The sequence below is a fragment of the Phalaenopsis equestris genome, unplaced genomic scaffold (assembly GCF_001263595.1).
Source record: "Phalaenopsis equestris unplaced genomic scaffold, ASM126359v1 Scaffold000049, whole genome shotgun sequence".
NCBI classification, from domain to species: domain Eukaryota; kingdom Viridiplantae; phylum Streptophyta; class Magnoliopsida; order Asparagales; family Orchidaceae; genus Phalaenopsis; species Phalaenopsis equestris.
The window spans coordinates 89967-112855 of NW_018164491.1; the positions used below are offsets into that span (position 1 = coordinate 89967).

At 35.4% G+C, this 22889-nt stretch overlaps 1 protein-coding gene across 2 annotated transcripts in view; it reads right to left on the minus strand.

Moving 5' to 3' along the window:
• Positions 1 to 728: 728 nt before the first annotated feature.
• The window catches only part of LOC110019112 (peptidyl-prolyl cis-trans isomerase CYP59), an 85174-nt gene continuing 63013 nt past the window's right edge, over positions 729 to 22889 (minus strand). For both annotated transcript variants that reach the window (XM_020716684.1, XM_020716685.1), the window contains exons 11-14: positions 5508 to 5548; positions 2467 to 2569; positions 1495 to 1627; positions 729 to 1410 (exon numbers count right to left, since the gene is read on the minus strand). In XM_020716684.1, coding sequence (XP_020572343.1) covers positions 987 to 1410; positions 1495 to 1627; positions 2467 to 2569; positions 5508 to 5548 — 701 coding nt within the window. In that variant the 3' untranslated portion in view covers positions 729 to 986. The remainder of the gene's footprint in view (positions 1411 to 1494; positions 1628 to 2466; positions 2570 to 5507; positions 5549 to 22889) is intronic.

Genomic DNA, 22889 nt, shown 5'->3' on the forward strand with positions numbered 1-22889 from the left:
AACTAAAATTTAATTATTTTGATAAATTTTAAAAGCTTGTTTAAAATTTAAATTTCATATTAATTAAAATCCACTAAACTATATTTTTATTTATTCCTTTATTTATTTTAATTATATCCACTAAACTATATTTTTATTTATTCCTTTATTTCTCACAAAACATAATTTTTAACTTAAGCAATCAAATGAGGTTGTGCTACGTGTAATACCCCTCATCCTTCAATTATTTTCCCAGCGAGGCTGCCAATCATAACTTCAAAAAAATGTATCATAAAAAGGAAAAATTATTCCATACGGACGAACACCGCATGCATTTTGTATGCGTGTCCGATCCTGACCGTAATCCTATCCTGACCGTAAATCAGGTGATCCCTGACCGTAAATCAGGTGATTTATGGTCAAGATGTATTTTGGTGGGCCCCACCTAATTTTTTTTAAAAAAAAAATTGAAATATATCCTAACCGTAGATCGCCGTGATCTACGGTCAGGATCGGACATCGCAAGCAGAGATGCATGAGGTGTCCATACGCAATAAATTCTCCATAAAAAGGCTAAACTCCAATTCATCTTTAATTCTGATCCGCTAAACCTGATCCCCAAAAACCAAATCACATCCCTTTTCTACTTCTTCCCTTTTTTTTTTTTTTGAACTAAAGATAATCAAAGTCATTAATTATGCACCAGCTCGTAGATCAACTATAGCCAAGCAGTGAAAACTAATGTTTAGGGGAAATAACCATAGCATATTGATTAAAACTAATCATCATTGACTGTCGTACTTTCGTTTAATTTATCAACTCCACAACAAAATATAAGAAAATCCCTTACAGAATTAGTCTTTAATGCTAGAACAAAAATATTTGTTATTAGTATAAATAAATAAGATAAATTCTAGTAATTAATGTATTTCATGCTGAAGAAACTGCAAGTGAGAAGATTCTTCACAAAAGTCCTCTTCTTTGTACAGGTGAATATTTCTCTTGCTTTATCTCCTCCCATCCCTATGCCTTCTCTCTCTGTAAGTATCATTGTCTTGGTCTCTCCTCCTTTCATAAGACCTCTCATCTCTTCCAGGCCGGTCTATCTTCGCTCTCCTCTTCTCATTTTCTCCCTCATCCTTCCTGTAACTCTCCCTTTCATGCGCATCAGACCTCCTGTGATTTTCTCTATCTCCATTTTTCTGTTGCAACCTATCAATATGGTACTTGTCATCCCTTACACTTGGTTTCTCTTTCTCGTGTTCTTGATGCCGCCTGCTTCGATCAGCTTCATGTTTATACCTACCTGAACTTTTATTGTCATGATCATGATGCCTTCGATTCTCCGACTTATGGTGACTAGTCTTTATCTTCTTCGCATGCTTTTGATCTGCATTTTCTAAGTTCTCTTCATCAAACAGCATGTCATAACTGCCATGACATTTGCAATCATCATCAGGATAATGATGGGAAAAGAAAAAAACTGAACCAAAATAGTATGGGGTGAGTTAAAACCTCTTAGGATCATGTTCACCATGCTGGGTGTTAGCATCTTTAAGAATATATTTTGGACCTTCTGGCTTCTCGTCCGGTTCATCAATACAATCTCGAGCAATGTGATCAGGAGCACCACATTTGAAACAACCATCTGTATGATTGAGATTGACATAAAAAATACAAATAAATCAATCGGCAGTAACAAGGTAAAGAACGTATTGTATACTTTAAAAATATTATCTTGTATTTTGGTGAACATAGGCATGAGTTTATCTCTTTTTTTTTTTTGTAATTTTTTTACCCACGAAAGTCCATAAAATGGTAGTTTATTATTAGGTAGGCGGGAATTAAACCCAAAATCTTGCCAAAAATATGACATTGGATAACAATGGGATGATAATAATAGAAATGATCATATAAATTTCACTGCAGTAAAATAAAATCATGCTTCTGATGAACAAATGTAAAGCATGTAAGGAGAACAACAACGATCATGTAAAAGAAACAAGTATCAGCAAACAAGGCCTATTAGAGAGGAATTTTCCATACGAAGTACGTATGCAGCTCTAGTGCGAACTCCAGTAATATGCCACCATGTGTGTTATATCGGGCCCACCTAAAAAAATTAAAGCGGCACTGCGGAGATTATTAGAGTGGAACCGCAGAAGTTATTTGGGAGGGTTATTGGGGGCCGCAATAACTCTTCAATAACCCCCCAATAACCTCCGTGATTTTACTCCAATAATCCCCCAATAACTTCTGCGGTTCCATTTCAATAACCCCCTGCATTAACCCCCGCAATAACCTCCCAATAACCTCCGCGGTTTCACGTCAATAACCCCACAATAACGTCCACGTGGCGGCATAATACTGGAAGTCCGCACGTAGAGCTGCGTCCGGACTCCGTATGAAAAATTTTCTCATTAGAGAGAGTGGATGAACAAATAACGCTATGAAAAAGGACCATTCATTCCAATATTTAGAAATTACCTTTCGTTGACCTATTGCCATGCCTATAATGCCTCCACAATCTAGCAACACTTTGGCTGAAATCAACACGTATCCTTCTGTCATCTATTAGTGTATTGTCCATCTGTTAAGCTCAGTGAAATAAGTCTATAAAAGAAAATGGTGATCTGAAATTTAAGATCTAGCAAGCTTCTTTAGGACTCAAATGTCAAATGTCGCTGAAAATATTATCCAGAGTGCACAGTGAAAATGTTAAAAACAGAAGGCAGCCTAAGGTAAGCCAAGAAAATAAAATAAAAAACAATTTATGATGTCTGGTTCTAATTCTCATGATGATGCATAATTATTAAAGCTCGAGTACAACAATTAACTAGAGGATTTAAGAAACTAGCACGTGATTATGCATAATCACAATGCCTAAACACAACGGTAATTCACTAAGCTTTGTATGGATCAAAGTCTTTAGTATTAGACCCAACATTAAACTGGTGGAAGGAATGTGGAAAAGATCAAACTGCTAATTCAGGGCCCGTTTGGGGCAGTTTATAAGTGCGGCGGCGTTTTGAAAACGCTGCCTCACTGTTTGTTTTCTCACGTTTTAGGTGAGTTAGGTGAGTTTTAAAAACCACGTTTTCTATTATCTATTAGACGCGGACCGCAAGTATACCCCCGTGATCCGCGTTCGCCCTCTAGCTTTTACTCCCTTACCCTCGCTAAACCCGATCGTAGCCGATCCTGCCTCCGTCGCTACCCAAATTTGCTCTGCAGGGAAGAAAATTCCTCTCCCTCCTCTCCTCCCTCGTCTTCCCCATTTGGCCGAAACCTAGGCATGCCGAAAGCGGAGCCGAAGCACGAGGAAGAGATCATAGGGATCTCTTGTGCACTGAGGCTCTAGTCGGAGGGGAGTCTCTCTGACGGTGGAGTTTTAAGGCGAGATCGGATGTGCCTTCTTTTCTTTTCATATATTGTCGTTTTTTGTTATACAATTTTTGTGATTATTTGAAGCTAATCAAGTCATGAGAAAACTGCAACGATCTGATGGTTTTATCCTTTCGTGATGTTTATTGAATTTAAGTACATGATGATCTCTTATAGTGAGTCATCTCCTCCTGCGTGCTTTCATGTTTTTCAGTTTGTAATATAGGTTTTGCAATTCTTTTTGTGCTTTTGAATTCATGAATTGCATGAGAAAAAAGTAATAATTTTGGACTGGAATTTATGAATTTTAACTCTCATTGAAATAAAAAAACAAACAATGTTATTTCAATTAAAACAACCAGCTTGGGTTTTGATCTATGAGGGTGTTACTTGATCCTTGTGAGCACTCATTTATTGTAAAACATGTGATGTAAAGATCCACTATGATTTATGACTTGACATTTATGAAGGATGTACCTTTGTGCATGCTTTTCACTGGTGATATATTTGTAATGGACAGAACTGAATATGTGATATCTCATTTTAGTAGTGATCGATCTAGGGAAGAGAAGCATAAAATCAAGTCTTGTTGAAATGATAATTTTTGTAATTTTGATAAAGTTGAAGTTTGTTTTTGTTTCGTTTTTGTAGAGCTGTTGCATGAAGTGCGTGATCTATTTAAATACTTGAGTAAGCTTATTAGTTCATATAAGAAGTAGGATAATTTTGTACTGTTATGAAACTTGTGTATATACTGAAAATAATGGACATGTAAGAAATTGAAGAATTTGGAAGATACTGATGATCCAATAAACTGCAGAAATTGTAGTGTATAGTTAAATATAAATGGCTGTTATACATAATAAATAGTTTTCACAGGCATATTAGTATGAGGTGTATTTTACTTTTGTATTAGTATGTGATGTAATCACCTCCATATTAGTATGTGAAGGTGTATTTTACTTTTGAAAATATAATTGTGCTTCTTTGATGTGATCAGAAATATTTGAGTTATATAAATGTAACTCAATTCTTTTTTATTTTCATGTCTAACATTCGAACTTTAATTTTGTTGAGAAAATTATAAATTCTGCGTGACAGATTATTCATTTAACTAAATAAGTCTGTAAATAAGCTGTTTACAAAACACACAAACCAAGCAGCTAAACAACTTATCCACAACAGGGGCAGAATAATCATTTATCAAGAATCAACTGTTTTCCAAATGCACAAACCAAACAGCCAGCCAGTTTATCTGGATCAGTTGTTCATCAGCAGATTATCAGGATAAGCTGCTTATCAGCATAAGCTGGATAAGCTGCAGCTGCCCCAGACCCTCAATCGTAATGATATAAATATTATTAAAATTAAATTAGATTAATTAAACCAAGCATTATTTGAAATAAAGACGAGTGATAAAATGAAATATATAATATAAACGAAATAAGTTCAAATTGTATTACAACACCGTCACAATTTGATGTCAAACCAATTCAATTACACTTATTTAAAGGGTTGAGCAATTTGACAGCCTATTTTAGTTGAATCAAACTAGTTTGAGAACAAATTCATGGTCTGACTAGTTTAACAGCCTGATTTTCACACCTATGGGTTGGATTGAAAAGAAGGTTAGTGAAAGGACATATAAGCCCAATTAGTTATCGGTTTATTGTAAATTTGCAACCTTCAATTAAGTTTTTCAGCCATTTTTCCCCTCAAATTCCAAGCATCCAACTACAGCCCAGCTGTTTAATGAAAGAGCCAAAAAACCTAGAAGGAGAAAAAGCCAAAAAAAAAAAAATGGTAGACCCCTTCTAATCTTAAAGAAACACTACAATTGGTAGAATGGGAAATGCAAGCAAAAACAATTATTTTTTTTTGGTTAAAATCTTAGAAGTTCTCATCAAGTCTCTGAGATTGAATCCGGTTGACATTAAATTTATGCTTATGGCAACACTCAAGATGGAGAAACAGGTGCCGATAATTATTTGCCCATGACATGTGACCATGTGTGAGAGAGAATGAGACGAGATGAAGCAAAGAAAAACAATGAAAAGAAAACGAATGCAGACCAACCACAACGAACAGAAATTGAAGAAATTGCATCTAAATTTACCGGAGCAATAAAACAGAAACAAATATACCTTGAAATATGCACGTTCACAGGCCTCCTTGGTCTCAAATTCTGAAAAAGGATAGCAGAATACATATAAAAAAGATTATACTGCCCGCTGGAAATGTCGGTAGACAGCATAAATTTAACACAATAGTCGCATCATAGACAATCACAAAACAAAATTGGCCGGTGAATATAGAATATAGTCAATCTCATGCACATTTAACAGACCCACTTATTTGTTTGTTTCATGCTGTCCACAAGAAAAGGTTATGCCATACTAAAATAGCAATAATTCAGAACACTAACTTGGCAGTTGAATGAATTGTAGTCATTTAAAAATACTTACCAGAGAAATCGATTCTGAAAAATCATAAAACTAATATAATGTAAAAAAGTAAGACATCTGATCAATTGCAAGCAACCACAAGTGGCAGTCAGAGAAGAAATTGAAATCTTTAATCCTAGGATTTAATTTGGTCAAGAGAAGTTGAGAGGAAAAAAATATATCTGGTAATTATATCATAACGGTTTGGTTTGATTGTAATGCATGAGAGCTTGATCTGAACAAAAATAAATAAATAAATAAATAAATAACAGTTATAACACATGCATGTTTCTCCTGCAGAGACCCAGTCAAGAAAAGTGAAAAATAAAGTATACACGACATCATTTAGAATTCTTAAAAAGTGTTTTAAGGATTGGATGTAGCTGGATGAGGTTGTTGAATAATAGAAAGAATAGAATATGTGAAGTCGGTGGAAATTGGAAGGGGATTAAAGAGGTTTGGCAGTTGTTCGGGCTGAAAATATCAGGGAGAACAGAGAATGAGAACAACTGCAAGGAGCGGTGATGCGGGAGAGCACGTTGGGATCCCACGATCCCATTTATGCAGGATTCGTGGGATAGCAGAAAGCCTGCGATCGTGGGAATTGGCAGAGGAGCCCCCAATCTTCAATTTAGGCAATTTTTTTCCTTTTATTCTTTTCTAATTTCTTTTATATTTCTCTATTTCTAATTAGGTTATTTTCTATTAGGTAATTATTTATATGTTATTTTTTGGTTTAGGATCACTTTTGTTATTGTTTATGTTTTGGAGGCTTTATTCTCTATTTTATGCTCTTCCGACGTGATGTATCTTTCCTTTTGCAAGTAGAGAGTCTATATCTTGCTCAAGAACAGATTGTGGATCCCCCTCACCAATAATACCTCACCATTTCACATTTCTACAGCTGTTTTCAGTCCAAACAGCTGCAGAATATGCTGCTACCTGCTGTCCAAAAGCTGGTTTCCACCGTCGAGCACATCAGACCCCTTTCCAAACACTTTCAGCCCATAGTATCATTCCATTACTATTCCATAACCACCTCCCCACTAAATCCCTTCCCAAAATACCTTCTAAGCGCCCTAGAATGGTATCATCTGGTATCAAAGCCCGTCAAGCCCTAAATTTTTTAGGGTCTTATCTTTCTTGTACCAACCCAAAATTAAAAAAATATATATATTATCATCATACTCAAATCATTCCTACCGCAATGCCTAGCCCCAATCCAAAAGTTTCAAAATATAACATTTCCGCCTTCACCGAAAACCCACCGTCACCTACCACTAAAATATAAGCAACCAGTCGAATTTGCAATCCTACATCCGTCGAAATCCAGATCAGGAGAAAAGGACACAATGTCGCTTAGGAAAAATCTGTAGGATAATGCCCAGGAGCATACTATAGAGGAAATGCAAATCTTTAATTGCAACAAAAACTTACTGTCGCTGAGATAAGGCAAGCCGAAGAGGTACCCATAGCCACAATAATGACTTGCCAGATCGAGAGGACGAAACGATTCCCTCCCACAAGATAGCTTCCATTGATGAAGAACCAATACCCCGTAGATTTGATATGAAAGATCAGAAAAGCCAGGGAGTGAAGATTGAATTGCCAGATTTTGACGAACGCATGAATCAGGACAAATTCATCTAATTGCTCCAAACAATAGAATTGATTTTTAAGTATAAGGAAGTTTCACCTGACAGAAAGGTCAAGCTAGTCACTATTAAGTTAAGGAAGAATGATTCATTACAACAACAACAAGCCTTTATCCCAGTAAGTGGGGCCGGATACATGAATCATTTTTCTCCATTGTTTTATTGAGTGTCATATTTTGATTTAATTCTAATAGATTAAGATCATTATTTATACAATAAGCCCAAGTCTTTTTAGGTCTACCTCTTTAGGTCTACCAGGTCTACCTCTGCCTTTCATAACATAAGGAAGAATGATTCTTTGTGATGGCAAAAATTGAAATTCCTAAGCTAGCGAGAGGAAAAAAGAAAAATAGCAACTTGATCTAAAATGAAAGGAGAGATGCAACGTAAGTACCTGTCAGTATTGATACATTACGAATAGGATGTGTTCTTGAAACTTCATCACTTAGAACAGAAAGATCTTTTAGTAGAGGAGTGCACTGCTGAGTTCGAGTAGCTTATGTTGGCGTGTGAACTAGTGAAGCCCGAGAAGAACACCAAAGCCTGATATCTATGGGCATTGAGACCGTCTATTAGCAACATGGTACAATTTTAGCCCTATTGGACATTACACAATATTCAGACTCTAGCCCTGAAGATGTAAGAGATAACATAGCACTATTAGAAGCACATGATGTGTTGGAAAGAATATTTAAATTCTTTTATATTTTACACATGTTTATGAATGAAATTACACTTTAATGAAAATATTTTCATGTTTTTTCTTGCAGGTATAAAAAGTATTAGAAGTGAAGCAGAGTGAAAGAGACTTAGAGCAAAAGAACATGCAAAAGACTAGGTGTCAGTCTTAGCGCTGATAAACTGAGAGGATGACACTTAGGCACCACCTACTTGACGCCTAGGCGCCCATACTAAACTTGGCATATAGAGAGTCTGGAGCTTAGGTGCCAGCAACTGCCTGAGGCAGTTTTGAGCAGTTCGATCACTTGTCGTGGGGAGCTATTCAGATAGTTATGGGGGCTTTGTATGAGAAGTTTTAAAGTCTATATATGTGTATGTAGAAAAAAAGAGAGGCTTTCTGATGGATTAAAGGATAGTGTGTTTATTTAGTGTATTGGTGAGGAATTAAGTTGTAAAGAGAGGAGTCTTCAGGAGAGCAGCAAGGAATCAGAAGAATTTGGTGGAGCATATTCAGAGCCTTGTAAAGAAGAGAAAGATAAGTGTTGTGTATTTGATTATTGTACTTCTGTAAACACATCATTTAGCGGAACTCTTTTGTTTTCAAGGAAGCTTTGGGAATGTTCTTCATGCTTTCTTAGTAGTTCTCTTTCTCTTGCCTAGTGATGATTGAGTAGGATGAGTAGGATTGTAAAATGTTTTCAAATTTGTATTTAATTACTTAATGCGATGATTAACTTTTAGATCTTCATTTATTTTTCATTCCGGCCAAGTGAAATGTTAAAATGACTTGTGAACCATAATGACTCGGGAGAGTAATGGTAGAATCAATAAGGTTAGTCAAGTTGAACTGTTGAGTATAGGTTGATATGTTTCGTAGAGAGATGCAGATGTTAGGAAAATATTTTTTGATGGGTTCAAAATGAGGTTTAAGTAATTAAAGTCATTTTAATCAATATTCTTTATGCACTCGAGAAAGGGTAAAGAAGAGAGTTGCTCTTATTTGTCACTAGTCAAATTTATAATTAACACTCTACATTTCATTTACTCCACTTAAATCATTGCAAGGCTGGGTAACTTTATAACTTGATATTCATCAATTCAACTAGGTTAAGTAGGATTTCTGTAGGATTTAAACTTTAAAATTGTTTGCATTATTGTAGGATTTGTTTGTCGAACTTTCAACCAAAACTAAGTTCTAGGCTAGGAACAAAACAAGTAGGCCGTAACTATCCTTAGTCTAATTTCCTCGTTCTCTGTGAGATCGACATCTGGACTCAAAAATTTGATATTACTGATACGACACGTACACTTGTGTGAAACCCCTAAGTGTGAGTGCATATGGAGTCGGTATTAAGTTTTTTGCTTCGTTGCCAGGGAACAACGGTGTAGTTAACCTAGGAGAATTTTAGTTGGACTTTTAGAACTTAAACATGGAAATTGTAGTGTAAACTGTTTGTTTGTAATCACATGTTGGTTTGTTTTAATAACTAAAAATTCAAAAATATTTTTCGTTTGATTTGTTTGATTGTTGTGAAACTTACCTAATATTCTTTAGTTTATTTATGTGTAGTTCAGGACTTATTCGACTTGAACCTTACGATAGTGAGCTAGATAGAAATGTTAAGAGAATTAGAAAATAAAGAAGACTTCACGAACTTGTAAAACAAATGGCAAACAACCCACAAACTAATTTAGAAACTCATGAACTTATTCATGATTCACATGATGTACATAGACCATTAAGGGATTATGAGCTACAGCAGATGAAATTCATTTAAGTATTTAAACCCCTGCCATAGAAACTAACACGTTAGAGCTTAAATCTGCAATCATCCAAATGGTACAGAACAACCAATTTGGGGGAACCTTGTCTGATGATCCTTACACTTAGCAATTTTTTTAGAACATTGTGCTACATTCCACTTTAAAGGCATATCCAATGACGTTATTAGGCTTAAGTTTTTTCCCTTTTTACTGAGGGACAAAGCCAAAATGTGGATAAACTCATTAGCACATTGATCAATTAGAACGTGGGGTGACTTAGACCAAAAATTCATAGCTAAATATTTCCCAGCTTCAAAAAAAGGCCAGAGTTAGGAATGATATTACTTCATTTTGCCAAAATGAAAGTGAGTCAATATATGAAGTTTGGGAAACATCTAAGGATCTACTTAGGAAGTGTCCCCATCATGCACTGCCCGATTGGCTGATTATTCAGACTTTATACAACGATTTAATAGGATCCCTTAAGTCCATTATAGATGTCGCCACTGGTGGTTTGCTCATGTCAAAGTCATTTGAAAAGGCTTATTCTCTAATTGAGGGGATGACTACAACCATAAAGGCGGCTAGTGTACATGACACTACTGTGTTTCGATTCTAACTTCTCAGGTAGCAGTCATATCGAGGAAGCTAGACCAACTTGGAATGAATCAACCTCAAGGACCACCGGTAATTGAGGAAAACTCATTCAGACAACTAGTTGATGCTAATACTTCATCATTTGAGGTACTAAATGCGATTAACAACAGACCTAACAACCCTTATTCCAATTTCTATAACCCAAATTGGAACAACCACCCTAACTTTAACTAGAACAACAATTACAGTGGGGGAAACCAACAATGGAGAAATAATCAAGCAAACCCTTTAAGGAATTGGAACAACCAAGGTAGTACCAACATAAGACCTTATCCTCTAGTATTCAACTCTAACCCACAATTCAAGGAGAAGCTGTCATGGGAAGAAGTTGTATTGCATAAGGGAAATCAATTACAAAGTCACAGTGCAGCTATTAGGAATATAGAGAATCAGTTGGGTCAGATTGCTAACTCACTTAGCAATCGATCCCAAGGAATCCTTCCTAGTAACACTGAGATCAACCTTAAGAAGAAGAATAGTAAACATGTAAAAGTTGTTTAGTTAAGAGGTGGAAGAAAATTAGAGGATGTGATTCGTAAAGATGTTGAGATTGAAAAGGAGACTATAAAACTAGAAAGACCTCGGAAGACATTTACAAAGACTTAGAAAAACTAGTCTCAAAAACTAAGATTAACATTGAAAGACCACCATCAACATTTCCTCAGAGACTCCAGAAGCAAAAACTAGGCAAGCAATTTTCTATATATTTAGAAGTATTTAAAAAATTGACGATTAACATACCTTTTGCTCAGGCATCAGAACAAATGTCTAACTATGTAAAGCTCATGAAAGATATTTTTAATAAAAAGAGGAAGTTTGTAGACTATGAGATAGTAGTGCTTAGCGATGAGCGCAGTGCTATCATACAGAAGAAGCTTCCTCAGAAGCTTAAGAATTCGGTCAGCTATACTATCTCTTGTGCAATTGGAGGGAAATTTTATGAGGTGTCATATGACCTTGTTGCCAATATAAACCTTACGCCACTTTCTATTTTCAAGAGGTTAGGATTAGGAGAGGTGTCTTCTACCACTGTGACCCTTCAATTAGTTGATTGATCGCTCACTTATCTAAGGGGGTTATAGAAGATGTTCTTGTAAAGGTGGACAAATTTATCTTCTCTATTGATTTCATCGTATAAGATATGGATAAAAATAAATAAATTCTCATCATATTAGGTAGACTTGTCTTTGCCACTAACCGAGCCATGATTGGTGTGTAAAATAGTAAATTAATTATGAGGGAAAACGATCACGAGGTATTTTTAAAGTATTAAAATCTATGAAGAATCCTCCTGAAGGAAATGAATATGCATGTTTTCGGATGGAGTTAAATGATTATTAGTGTAGCATCCATTTTAAAGAAAATTGTGAAGTCAAATAAGTAGAGCCAGATTTGGATAAAGAGAATTTGACATACTCTAGGAAAGAATCAACTCTATTAATTAATCATAATTCTAAAACTGTTAGAGAGAAGTTTGAGATTCTAGATATAACAGAAAATAATAAACCTCTTATTTCTTCTATAGAGGAACCCCCTGAACTTGATAAGAAGGTGCTTCCCAAACTCTTAAAATATGCTTACTAGAAGTCATTTATATTATTAGTTATCATATCCTCACATTTGACTAACTCACAAGAGAAAAAATTAATTAATATTCTGAGAAATTATAAGAAAGCTTTCGGATGGACCTTAACAGATATAAAACGGATTTGTCCTTCTATATGTATACATAGAATCCTGATGGAAGATAACCATAAACCCCGGGCAGATTCTCAAAAGAGATTAAACCCTATTACAAAGTTGTTAAAAAGAAAACATTGAAGTGACTTGATGAGGTATTATCTATCCCATTTTAAATTGTGTCTGACTTAGCTCCATCTGCTGCGCTCCTAAGAAAGGGGGAGTGACGACGTCTGTAAATGAACGGAATGAATTATTCTCATTAGACATATCACCGGATGACAAATTTGTATGACTACAAAAAATTAAATTATGTCAATAGGAAAGATCACTTTACTTTACCCTTTCTAGATCAGATGTTGGATAGGCTAGCTGATCATCCATATTTTTGTTTTCTAGACCAATATTTTGGGTATCAATAGATCCCTACTGCTCCTGAAGATGAGGATAAGACTACATTCACAAGTCCTTATCGGACTTTTACTTTTCGAAGAATGTCTATTAGGTTATGTAATGCACCTGTTACATTTCAACGGTGCATGATGTCTATTTTCTATGATCTTATTAAGAAGGGGATAGAAGTCTTTATGAAAAAGTTTTCAGTATTTGGCCCGTCATTTGACTCTCATTTGGATCATCTGGCTAAGGTGTTGAAACACTGTAAAAATAGCAACCTTGTTCGCAATTGGGCGAAGTGTTAATTCATGGTACTGGAGGAATTGTGTTAGGATATAAAATTTCTAAAAGAGGTATGAAAGTGAACCCAGCAAAAATTCAAGTTATTGAAAACTTCCCACAATTACTACTATGAGGGAAGTTAGAAGTTGTTTGGAATATGTTGAATTTTATAGGCGATATGTTAAACATTTTTCTACAATCGCTAAACCAATATGTCATCCTTTAGAAAAGGATCTATTTAATTTTGACCATGAATGCCTAAATGTCTTTAATACTCTGAAAGAGAAGTTAGTAATTGCTCCTATCATCATCTCATCTGATCGAGGGGGACTATTTGAGTTAATGTGCGATGCAAGTGACTATGTTATCAAGACAATTTTAGGACAATGACACGATAAGATGTTTAGAGCTATATACTATGCTAGTAAGATACTTAATAAAGCTCAAATTAATTATAATACTACTGAGAATAAGTTTTTGGCTATAATATATGCATTTGATAAATTTAAGTCCTATTTAATTAGAACCAAATGTGATATTCATACCGACCATTCTGTGATTTGATATCTGATGTTGAAAAAGGATGTCAAACAAATATTGATTAGATGGGTCATGTTGATGCAAAAATTTGATACTAAAGTTGTAGATAGGAAAGGTATAGAAAATCAAACAGCAGTCCACTTATCTAGACTAGATCGTATGCTTGTGAAGATGAAATCAATAAGAATTTTCATGATGAGCAACTATTTGCTATTAGTGAATAACACATTCAGTGGTATGCTGACATGGTAAATTACATACTCATATTTCGACGAAAGAAATTCGTTTATGACGCCAAATATTAATTTTGGGATGACTCATACCTTTATAGAAAATATAAGGATCAAGTAATTAGGAGATGCATACCCATTGAAGAAACCCTTGAAATTATCAGAAAATGTCATGATTACGAATGTGGGGGATATTTTAGAGTATATAGAACAACTTCTCAGATTTTACAATCTGGATTTTATTGATTTACTCTATTTAGGGATAAGAATGAATATATAAAACTTGTGATAAATGTCAGAGAGTATGTAATATTTTTAAGCAAAATGAAATGCTCCTCAATTTTATAATGGAGATTAAGATTTTTTATATTTGAGGTTTAAACTTCATGGGACCATTGTGCCTTCGCTAGGGAATTTATATAGTCTGATAGCTGCAAACTATGTCTTGAATTGGATTGAGGCAGCGACTCTACCAAATTGAGATGCTCGAAGTGTCGCAAATTTTTTATGGAAAAATATTTTTAATAAACTTGGTATGCCTACAGTGATCATTAACGATGGGAGGAACCACTTCAGGAATAAAAGGATTGAGATATTAGTTATTAAGTATGGTATTAAACATAGAATTGTCACAGCATATCATCCACAGATGAGTAGTTTAACAGAAATATCTAACAAGAAATCAAAAGAATTTTGGAGAAAACTATTCATCTTAACAGGAAGGATTGATCTTTGAGATTAGATGATGCATTGTGAGCCTATAGGACAACTTATAAAACACCTATAGGAATGTCTCTATTTATGCTCATACTTCACAAAGATTGTCACTTACCAGTGGAATTATAACATAAAGCTTATTGAGTTGTTAAGGAGTTCAATTATAATATGAAAAAAGCTAGTGAGAAAATATTACTAAAGTTAAATGAACTCGATGAGATTAGACATAAATCTTATAAAAATGCGAGAATTTATAAAGAAAAAATAAAAAAATAGCACGATCAAAATATTCTTAAGAAAAAGTTTGATCATGGACTGGAGGATTTATTGTTCAATATCTGATTGAAATTACTTCCCGAAAAACTTAAAGTCCAGGTGGTCAAGACCATTTATTGTAGTAAAGATTTATCATTTTTGTGCGATTAATATTAGAGATCCTAAAAGTGATAAGGTGTTTAAAGTGAATGAGCAATGACTTAAACCCTACCTAGGTGGTGAGAGACCTTTGATAAATGAGGTTTTAATGTTGGATCTTCTATAGTAAATATCTGGAATCGTCGAACTGAGGACGTTAAACTAAGCGCTTCTTGGAAGACAACCCAAGTTTGTATTTGTGTTTGTTTTTTTTTGTTGTTGTTGTTGTTGTATTGAGTGTTTGTGTTTGTGTTTGTGTTATGATTGTTTTGCTATGATTAAGATTGTGAGATATGAGGGAGATGAATCCATAATCTTCTTGTTGTGATTGGACTTAAACGTCTTTTTGTGGTAGTAGGAGCAATTGTGCCCTCTATAGCCTAGTTCTGAATCAAACATAAGGATATACAAGAGACATGTTGAGTTTGAACATAGGACAAGTTCACATCAATTCTTTACTTCCTATTTCTGACCCTGTTCTTCTATCATAATGGTTCAGTAGACTAGCAATTAGAAGGGTTAGTGGATGATCTTTCCATTGTATAGGTCGAGGTGTATACTTTATCGAGTAGGATAGTACCTAAGGTTGGCAACATATAAGCCGATTCAATTAGTTCATGTGTTATCTGGAATATTATCCTTACAAAAATGTTTGAAAGCACCCGACAGTCAATAGAGGGAGATTCCGTTGAAGATGATGAAATAGAGAAGGGAGATGTGATGAGAACGAGGATGAGTGACCTTTATTTATCTCTAGTATAGGCTATCATAGGTATGCTTATTATGTGTGATTAAGGACTTGGGGTGGAACTAAGATTGCAATTCAAGTGACCAGAACCAATATGGTTTGGCCGCTTAGGCGCCACTGCCCTGGCACTTAGCACTAGTTAATGGATTGGGCGCCTAGGCGCTGCTCACTTAAGCACCTAAGCGCCACTATATGCTATCGCGATGCCAAGGCGTTGTGCCTAGGTGTTGTTCCCTCTGTTCATCCATTAAGCCATAAATCAAGCTGGTTCGCGGCATTTTAGCAAATTTCCTTCCCCATCACTTTCTCAGCAATTGAGAGGCGAAACATAGGGCATCCATTTTTCTTCCCATTTCTCTTGATCCAAAAAGTTTTTGTGAGTGGAAATCATGTGAGTGGAAATCACTGTGGAAATCACTCCTATGAGGTAAATTTCACTCCCTAAACTTTTTCCTTTAATTCTCATATGGGATTTTTGGGTTTTTGGGTGGAGAAAGTTTGGATTGAAGATTTTTAGAGAAAAACTTGATTTAGCTCTTGATTCGCATATTGTTTGCATTCACATTACTTTCAATCCCTATTCTTTGTTATTTTCATCCTATTTCTTAACAGAGTGGAAGATTCCATGGCTCCCAAAACCAAGAACGGCGAATCAAAATCTTCGTTCTACAAAAAGAAATTTGTAAGCTCCAAAGCTGAAGAGTGTTGCAATGACTTTTTGGCATCGAGAAACTTGATTGCAGAGCGGGGATTCATTAGCCCAGGGGTGTCATAGAGAGCATGATTGTAAATTGTCATTGGGAGAACTTTTGTTACAACATTTCTGTAGTTGTGAATTCGGCGGTGAGGGAATTCTATGCTAAGCTCCCTGATGTCTCTGATAATTCAGTGTTTGTATGAGAGAAACAAGTAGACATCTCTCCGTAGTGATTAATGCATTGTTTTGTTGTGAGATGTCCCTGGGAGTTTTTACTCCAGCTTTATTCCTACATATTCTGATCTTAATGAGATCATTAGATTTCTTACTAATGGAACGGGGCTTGAAAGGTGAGGAATGCTCATAAAGTAAATTTTCCTTTATCCAAGTTAAATGCACCTTCAAAGGCATGACACTACTTCATTTCTTTCAACTCCTTCCCTCCACCAATTTGAGTGAGGTTATTAGGGATAGAGTCTTCTCAATTTTTGCATTTAGACTATGAAATCTGTTGACATTGATGCTCTCATCTATCACTCCATGTGCAATGCTACGAAAAGGGGATCCACTCTAGGGTTAGGACATCCCTCCACTATTTTTGCCCTATGCCAGAATTTAGGTAATACTTTTGGAAGTTGGGTGGAGCAGCTTCATACTCTGAAGCATTCCAAAACCAACTGGTGCTTGTACGATCAGCATATTGTCTTCAGACATGGGGCTAGTTCTTCTCAGCCTTCTTCCCCTCAGCCTCCTGCTTCTTATTCCAAGCCTCGCCCATCCATTAGTATGGCTACTATGTTTAAGAAAATGGAGAGACTGGAAAATGATGTTTCGATTATTCAAACAACAGTCTATGACATAGCTGATCAAATGGCGCATATGGATTGGCAGAATAAATGCCAATACGATCACTTCGCTAGTTTTTAGGCTGCTCAGCTGAAGATGTATAGGAGGAATCACTGGATCGAAGGGGACAACTCAGTGGAGTCCCCAAGGCTGCTCAGCTGAAGATGTATAGGAGGAATCACTGGATCGAAGGGGACAACTCAGTGGAGTCCCCAATGCATTCTCCTTACCAGCCCTACGAGCACACTTGCCAGCCGATGGAGGACTCAAAGGAGGAGGAAGAACAAGAGGAAGAGGAGGATGATGATGAAGATGATTAGTAGTTTTTATTTTTCTTTTGATGTGGATGTAGTATTATTCAACTTTCTGATGTAATTTCAATTAATATCCTGTTTTGTTCAAATTTACATGTTATTTCATATATGTTTATTCATATTTCTACATGTTGATCTTGTTGATAGACTTGTGTTAGGAAGTATTTATGCGTTATTTTCTCCCCATTTATATTCATAATTTAAATTTTGAATATGTTTAGAAATTAATTTTGGGGGAGAGAAAAATCTTTTAAAGCTTAAACTTATTTGTGCTCAGTAAAACGAGTTTGAATTGCTATGTTTAATCAGCTTGAGGAATGTGGGGTTAGATTTGAAACTTTCACAATATTAGTAAAGGAGAAACATAGTCTAGTTATTTTAAACTTTATGTAAATTACACTAGAATAATGTTAAGTTAATTTTGTAATTCAACATGTAGAAAAATGGGTTAACTATTTATTCTTGAAAATTGTTACATACTTGTTAAATTAGGTACATTTAGATATATGCTCAATGAGAATTGAGTCTCCAAAAAATTATATTTTCAACTAATAATTCATAAATTTAAAAAAAAAATAAGAAGTGGAGGAATGTTTAGTGTATTACTTTAGAGATATGTAGTGGAATTCAAAATTATTACAAGGTCTATCCATATATAGGAATCCTCATAAAGTTATGCTAAATATTGAAATATACATCCTAAACAAGAAAAAAAGAGATAAAAATAAAAAACAAAGTGAGGAGAAGCTTGAAGAGAAGTCTTATCAAAAATTAGTTTCACTAGATTCGTTTTAAATTTAGAGCTCTACTACATTCCTGAGCTTATATTTATGAAGTACTAGTAAACTTTTTAAAAGGAGTGCTTAATTTTTGTCATTTACTATCTAAGGTATCATATTTAACAAGTGTTAATTTCTTTTAAAGTAAATAGGAAATTAGGTTCTCTTAGTTGAATGTAAGGTTTCTTACACCATAGGTCTAGACTTGTTTACTAGAGTTATCCTACTTTTATGACTATGAATCTCCTGATGCATTATTGCTGATTATTTTCATGAAACTCACTCCCTTAAATTAACTAATTTGGTATTTAAATTATAGTGTTACTTGAGGACAAATTACCTTTTAAGTTTGGGGAATTTTGATGTGTAGGAAAAAAAGTTTAAATTCTTTTATGTTTTACACATTTATGGATCAAATTGCACTTGAAAGAAATGTATTTTTATGTTTTTCTTGCAGGTACAAGTATTGCAAGTGAAGCAAAGTGAAGGAGACTTGGAGGAACGGAGCATGCAGGAGACTGGCGCCTTGGTGCCAATCTTAGTCTTGGCAAACCAAAAAAATGGCGCTTAGGCGCCCACCACTTGACAACTAAGCACCGAACCCTTGGGAACCTAGGTGCCCATACTAAACTTGGCATACAGAGAGCCTGGCGGCCTAGGCGCACGAGGGCGCTTCCTGAGGCAGTTTTGAGCTGTTCGATCACCTATCGTGGGGAGTTATTCAAAAGGCTATGGGGGCTTTGTATGAGATGTTTTAAAGTCTATATATGTGTATGTAGAGAAAATGAGAGGCTTGTTGATGGATTAAAGGATGGTATGTCTTCTTAGTGTATTGGTGAGGAATTGAGTTGAAAAGAGAGGAGACTCTTCAGGAGAGCAGGATCTTTGGTGGAGCATATTCAAAGCTCTGTAAAGAAGAGAAAGATAAGGGTTGTGCATTTGATTGTTGTATTTATGTAAACACATCATTTAGTGGAATTTTTTTGTTTGCAATGAAGCTTTGTGGAATGATGTTCATGTTTTCTAAGTAGTTATCTCTCTCTTATGATGATTGAGTAGGATGTATAGGATTGCAAAATATTTTCAAAATTATTTTTAATTGCTTAATGTAATGATTAAGCTTCAGATCTTCATTTACTTTTCATTCAGGTAAAGTAAAATGTTAAAATGTATTGTGAACCATAATGACTTAGGAGATCTATGTTAGAATCAATTAGGTTAGTCATGTTGAACTGTGGAGTATAGGTTGATATGCTTCATAGGGAGATGCAAATTTTAGGAAAATATTCTTTGATGGGTTCAAAACGAGATTTAAGAAATCAAAATCGTCTTAACCAATCTTCTTTATGCACTCGGAAGATGGTAAAGAATAGAGTTGCTCCTATTTGTCATCAGCCAAATTTACAATTAATACTTTACATTTCATTTACTCCACTTAAATCATTGAAAGGACGAGTAACTTTATAACTTGATATTCATCAATTCAACTAGGTTAAGTAGGATATCTGTAGGATTTAAACTTTAAAATTGTTTGCATTATTGTAGGATTAGTTTGTAGAACTTCCAACCTAATATAAATTCCAGGCTAGGAAAACTAGTAGGCAAGAACTTTTCCTAAGTCTAATTCCCTCGTTCCCTATGAGATCGATATTCCAGACTAAAAAATCTGATATTTCTGATACGACACATATACTTGCGTGAACCTCCAAAGTGTGAGTGCACCTGGAGTGGGTCTCAACACGCCACCCATCAAACATGATTCAACCATAAGATCAAGCAGCAAAAATACACCCTAAATTGTGAGTTCGAGGAACTGACACCAAACATATGGCAACCCCGAGAAGAGAATTTTAGGATTTTATGACATACAGTCTACCTCCTAAATTGCCACGGCTAAGGGAGGTTTAATAGGTTAAATATAAGATTTTGAGCTATTTATGGAAGGCTATACAAAGTAATTTGGGTGTTAAACTTCAGTTTAGTTTAGCAATGTCTTCACAAATAGATGGCTAGAAAGGAGTGGTGAGAAGCTATTTTGAAAATCTAAGCAGATGTTTTGTGGAAAAGAACATCTAACAGTTAGATACAGACCCTTCCGAGAAGAAGAAGAAGCCTCTTCTTGCTAGGGAGAATGACGAAAGAGAGAACGATGGGATCACGTGATCCCGTTTTTGTGGGATCAGTGATCTTGTTTTCGCAGGATTTCACAATCTTGTTTCTGCAAGATTGCACGATCCCCTTTCCACGAGAGTCGCAATCCATTGGTCCCGTGTGATCGTAGAAATCCAACAATCGTAGAAATTGGCACAAGGGCCCCCAATCTTCAATTTATGCATTTGTTTTCTTTTCTTTCTATTCCAATTTCTTATTTATTTTACTACTTCCAATTAGGTTATTTTCTATTAGGGAACTTATTATATATTGTTATTTTTTGGTTTTGAGATGCTTTTGGTTATTGATTATGTTTAAGAAATCTTGTTCTCTGTTTTATGCTTTTCAGATAGTTGTATTTTTTTTCCTTTTGCAAATAGTGTGTTTGTATCTTGCTCAGGTACAAGTGGTGGATCCCCCTTGTCGCTTAGGCCTCACCATTCACATTTGATAGTTGTTTTTTGTCCAAACAGTCGCCGAAAGTGTTGTTTCATGCTGTCCAATAACCAGTCTCCATTGCCATGCACATCATACCCCTTCCCAAACACTTTGATCCGCCCATAGTATCATCCCCTTGCTATTCCACAGTCACCTCCTTGCCAAATCCCTTCCCTAAATACCTATAAAAAGCTTAACACGATATAATTTGGTAACAGAGCCCGATGAAGCCTTAGATTTTTAATAGTTGTCACTCTTATACCAATCCAAAATTCTAAAAAATAAAATTCAACATACTCAAATCATTCATACTGTAACTTCTAACCCCAACCCTAAATTTTTAAAATCCAACCTTCCTACCTTCACCAAAAACTCACCTCAACAACTATCACTATAATCTATGCACCTTGTAAATCTCGACTTGCAGCTCTACATCCACGAAATCCAAAACAGGAAAAGAGGACACAATGCCACCTAGGAAAAATCTACAAAGAGCTTACTATGAAGGGCATGCAGCTGGAAATCCTTCAACAACAATAAAAAATTGTTTCTTTTAAGAGGAAACAACCTGAAGAGGTCGAGAGGAGAAAGCGAATCCTTCCACCATAAAGTTTTCAGTGATGAAGAACCAATACTCCTATGATTTGACATGAGCTATCAGAGAATCCACAATTTTAAAGTGAAGATTGACTTGCCGATTTTTCACAATCGCATGGATCCAGGCGAGTTCATCAAGTCATTTCAGCCAGTGGAACTAGTCTATAAGTATAAGGATATTTCACCTGACATAAGGGTCAATCTAGTCGTGAATGCTTCTTTATGCTAGCAAAATTGCAACTCCTACGCCAACAAGAGAAAGAGAAAACAAAATCACAATCTGGTTCAAGACGATAAGGAAAATTTGAGACAAATACATATCAGTAAATTACAAACATGTCGTGTTCTTGAGACTTCATCACTTACAACAGAAGGATTTTTTAGTTGTACCTTATTGGACATTACAAGATGTCGAAACTCTAGCTTTAAAGATGGAGAGATAAAAAAGCTATACTAGGTCCATACCCCACTTAAAATAGGAATCAACCACAAGATCAAGTAGCAACAGGAATCAACCACAAGATCAAGTAGCAACAGGAATCAACCACAAGATTAGGTAACAAAACTACACCAAGTGGAGCACCCAAGCCAACCCCGGTAGAAGGGAAACCCAAATAGAGTGAGAAAATGTAGATACTGTCAGTACTTCTAAATTTGTCCCAACCAGAAAGGGTTTCAAATGTCATAATTTTTGGCACATTGCACTTAATTGCCCAAATAGAACGGTGATATCTTTCACTGAGTAAGGTGCAATGGAAGAGAAAGAGAGTGAAGACCTAGAGGAGCAGAATGAAAAGGAATACTAACTTGCGACCATTGAAAAAGAAATATTATTATTTAAGCTAAGCCTACGAGAGAGACTCTAGCTGGAGATTAGTCTCAGTTTTAGTAGGCGTTCACAAGTTTGAGGATGTAGTGCCATGAACTATCATTTTGCAGACGATAAGATGAGCATCAACAGAACTAGCATTGATTGCCAAGAGGACCATGAGCTCGAGGAGTGCAATCCCAAATAAGAGAATTTTAGAATTTTCAAACATACAATCTACCTCCTAAGTTGACACTACTAAGGGAGATCCAATATGTAAAAAATGATAAGGCTTTGAGCTATTTCTAAAAGGGTATATGGAGTAATATGGGTGTAAGCTTCAATTCAGTTGAGCAATGCCGTCCCAGACATACGACTAGCAAGTAGTCGCTACTATGAAAATCTCAAGAAGGGTTTTGTGGAAAAAGCATCTAATAAAAATTCAATCCCTTCCAGAATAGAAGCATCTCCTAACCGGAGAAAATGATGTGGGAGAGTACACTAGGATCCTGAAATCATGTTTCCGCGTCATTCTGCAATTCGCGGGTTTCCCAGGATCACAAAAAGTCTTTGATCCCGGGAATTGGCATAGGGGCCTACAATCTTCAATTTATGCATTTTTTCCCCTTTTTTCCTTTTTTTTTCTTTTTTGATTTCTTTTTTATTTCTCTATTTCTAAATAGGTTAT